The 2,500-nt window shown below is 46.1% G+C and overlaps 1 protein-coding gene across 1 annotated transcript in view; it reads right to left on the bottom strand.

Annotated features, from left to right (window-relative positions):
- The window catches only part of LOC123501521, a gene marked incomplete at its 5' end in the record, with an annotated part of 26,122 nt that overhangs the window by 9,765 nt on the left and 13,857 nt on the right, over positions 1-2,500 (bottom strand). The window contains 3 exons of the mRNA XM_045250380.1: positions 987-1,178; positions 1,843-2,054; positions 2,157-2,360. Of these exons, the coding sequence (XP_045106315.1) occupies positions 987-1,178; positions 1,843-2,054; positions 2,157-2,360 (608 nt within the window). The remainder of the gene's footprint in view (positions 1-986; positions 1,179-1,842; positions 2,055-2,156; positions 2,361-2,500) is intronic.

The raw sequence follows: 2,500 nt of genomic DNA, 5'->3' as shown, positions 1-2,500 counted from the left end.
ACTCTCTCACTCACACTCTCACTCTAACAATATCCCTACAAGATCCCACACTCAATTCTCTTCATCCTAATCTTTTTCGCACTCAAATCCGTCACCTACCCACTCCCCTCTCACTCTAACACACTCACTATGTCCCTACAAGATCCCACACTCAATTCTCTCCATCCTAATCTTTTTCACACTCAAATCCGTCACCTACCCACTCCCCTCTCACTCTCACTCACTCTCACAATATCCCTACAAGATCACACACTCAATTATCTCCATCCTAATCTTTTTCGCACTCAAATCCGTCACCTACCCACTCCCCTCTCACTCTCTCACTCACACTCTAACACACTCACAATATCCCTACAAGATCACACACTCAATTCTCTCCATCCTAATCTTTTTCACACTCAAATCCGTCACCTACCCACTCCCCTCTCACTCTCTCACTCTAACACACTCACAATGTCCCTACAAGATCCCACACTCAATTCTCTCCATCCTAATCTTTTTCACACTCAAATCCGTCACCTACCCACTCCCCTCTCACTCTCACTCTAACACTCTCACAATATCCCTACAAGATCCCACACTCAATTCTCTCCATCCTAATCTTCTTCACACTCAAATCCGTCACCTACCCACTCTCCTCTCACTCTCTCACTCACACTCTCACTCTAACACACTCACAATGTCCTTACAAGATCACACACTCAATTCTCTCCATCCTAATCTTTTTCACACTCAAATCCGTCACCTACCCACTCCCCTCTCACCCTCTCACTCTAACACACTCACAATGTCCTTACAAGATTACACACTCAATTCTCTCCATCCTAATCTTTTTCACACTCAAATCCGTCACCTACCCACTCCCCTCTCACTCTCACAATATCCCTACAAGATCCCACACTCAATTCTCTCCATCCTAATCTTTTTCACACTCAAATCCGTCACCTACCCACTCACCTCTCACTCTCTCACTCACTCTCACTCACATATTCTCTATCTCCCGACACTCTCTTTCTTTCAAATTTGAGTGTGGTGATCCCGTCTTCAATATTGGCCGAGAAGTTCTTGATCCCCTGGTTCGGGTCCACCACAGGGGAGGAGTACCCACGGGCCCAGGCGTCGTACATGAAGTAGCGCCCACTCTGCTCCACCCACCCCAGTACTGCGTCGGTCAGAGACTGTGGGGGGGTGAAAAGGGGTGTTAGGTGGGGTGAGGGGTGTTTTAGGGGTGTTTTGATGTGTTTTTGGGGTGTTTTGATGTGTTTTGTGTGTTTTGGGATGTTTTGATGAGTTTTGTGGTGTTTTGTGTGTGGGATGTTTTGTGTGTTTGTGGTGTTTTGAGGTGTTTTGAGTGTTTTGGGGTCTTCTGAGGTGTTTTAAAGTGTTTTGAGATCTTTTGGGGTATTTTGATGTGTATTTGGGTGTTTTATGTGTTTTGGGGTGTTTGATGTGTTTAGGAGTGTTCTGAGGTGTTTTGGAGTGTTTTGAGATCTTTTGGGGTATTTTGGAGTGTATTTGGAGTGTTTTGAGGTGTTTCTAAGGTGTTTTTGTGTGTTTTTTAGATATTTAGTGATTTTTTGGGTGTTTTAGAGTGTTTTTTGTTTTGAGGTGTTTTGAGGTGTTTCTAGAGTGTTTTTTGTGTGTTTTTGTGTATTTTTGAGGTGTTTTTGAGTGATTTGTGTTTTTGGGATGTTTTTGTGTGTTTTTCGGGGTTTCAAAATATTTCTGGGATGTTTTGTGGTTGTTTTGGGGTGATTTGGAGTGTTCTGGAGTGTTCTGAGGTGTTTTGGAGTATTCTGGGGTGTTCTAACCTTACCTAATCCTACCCCGGGGCTTCCTTACCATCCTCCTGTTGTCGGTGAAGCCAATGCCGGTCCATCGCTCCTGCTCTGAGGTCTGGACAAGGAAAGTGATGTAGTCTGACCCTTCGTCGTACTCCCACTTAGCATAGTACTCGCAGTCAACGCCAGGCCGACACGAGGAAGGGTATCGCCAATGGTCCCCGCACCAGTCCACTTCCTCCTTTGCCTGACTGTCCGCCTCTTTCTCCGACTCTATTGGGGTGTGAGGGTGTGTTAGGGGGTGTGTGTGTGTGGGTGAGGTTGGGTTATATTTCTCTATCTCTCTGTACCTCTCTCTCTCTCTCTCTCTCTCACCCAGGAAGTCCATAGCTACCACGCCTCTCTGTCCAGCCTTCCCGTGGTATTTAAACTCTCCAGCTCGGTAGAAATCTTGCACACTGGCTTGGCCCGCTTCGAGACCTGACTTCGGGGAGTGGACATAGTTGCCGACTTCCTGGCCACGCGCCCATATCACGTGCATTAGACCCTTCGTGATGGCGTGGTCCGTTGGTTCAGTGGCTGTGTGGGGTGTGTGATGGGGCGTAGAATATACAAATAGGTAGACGAGGTATGGTATCGTTCGTTCAAAATGGAGGTATATTATTTTACAAACTTATATATAGACACTCGCTCACTCATTCATACTTAGTTGTCTGTCT

The sequence above is a fragment of the Portunus trituberculatus genome, chromosome 2 (genome assembly GCF_017591435.1).
Source record: "Portunus trituberculatus isolate SZX2019 chromosome 2, ASM1759143v1, whole genome shotgun sequence".
In the NCBI taxonomy this organism is placed as follows: domain Eukaryota; kingdom Metazoa; phylum Arthropoda; class Malacostraca; order Decapoda; family Portunidae; genus Portunus; species Portunus trituberculatus.
This window is presented reverse-complemented; position numbering and strand designations above follow the sequence as displayed.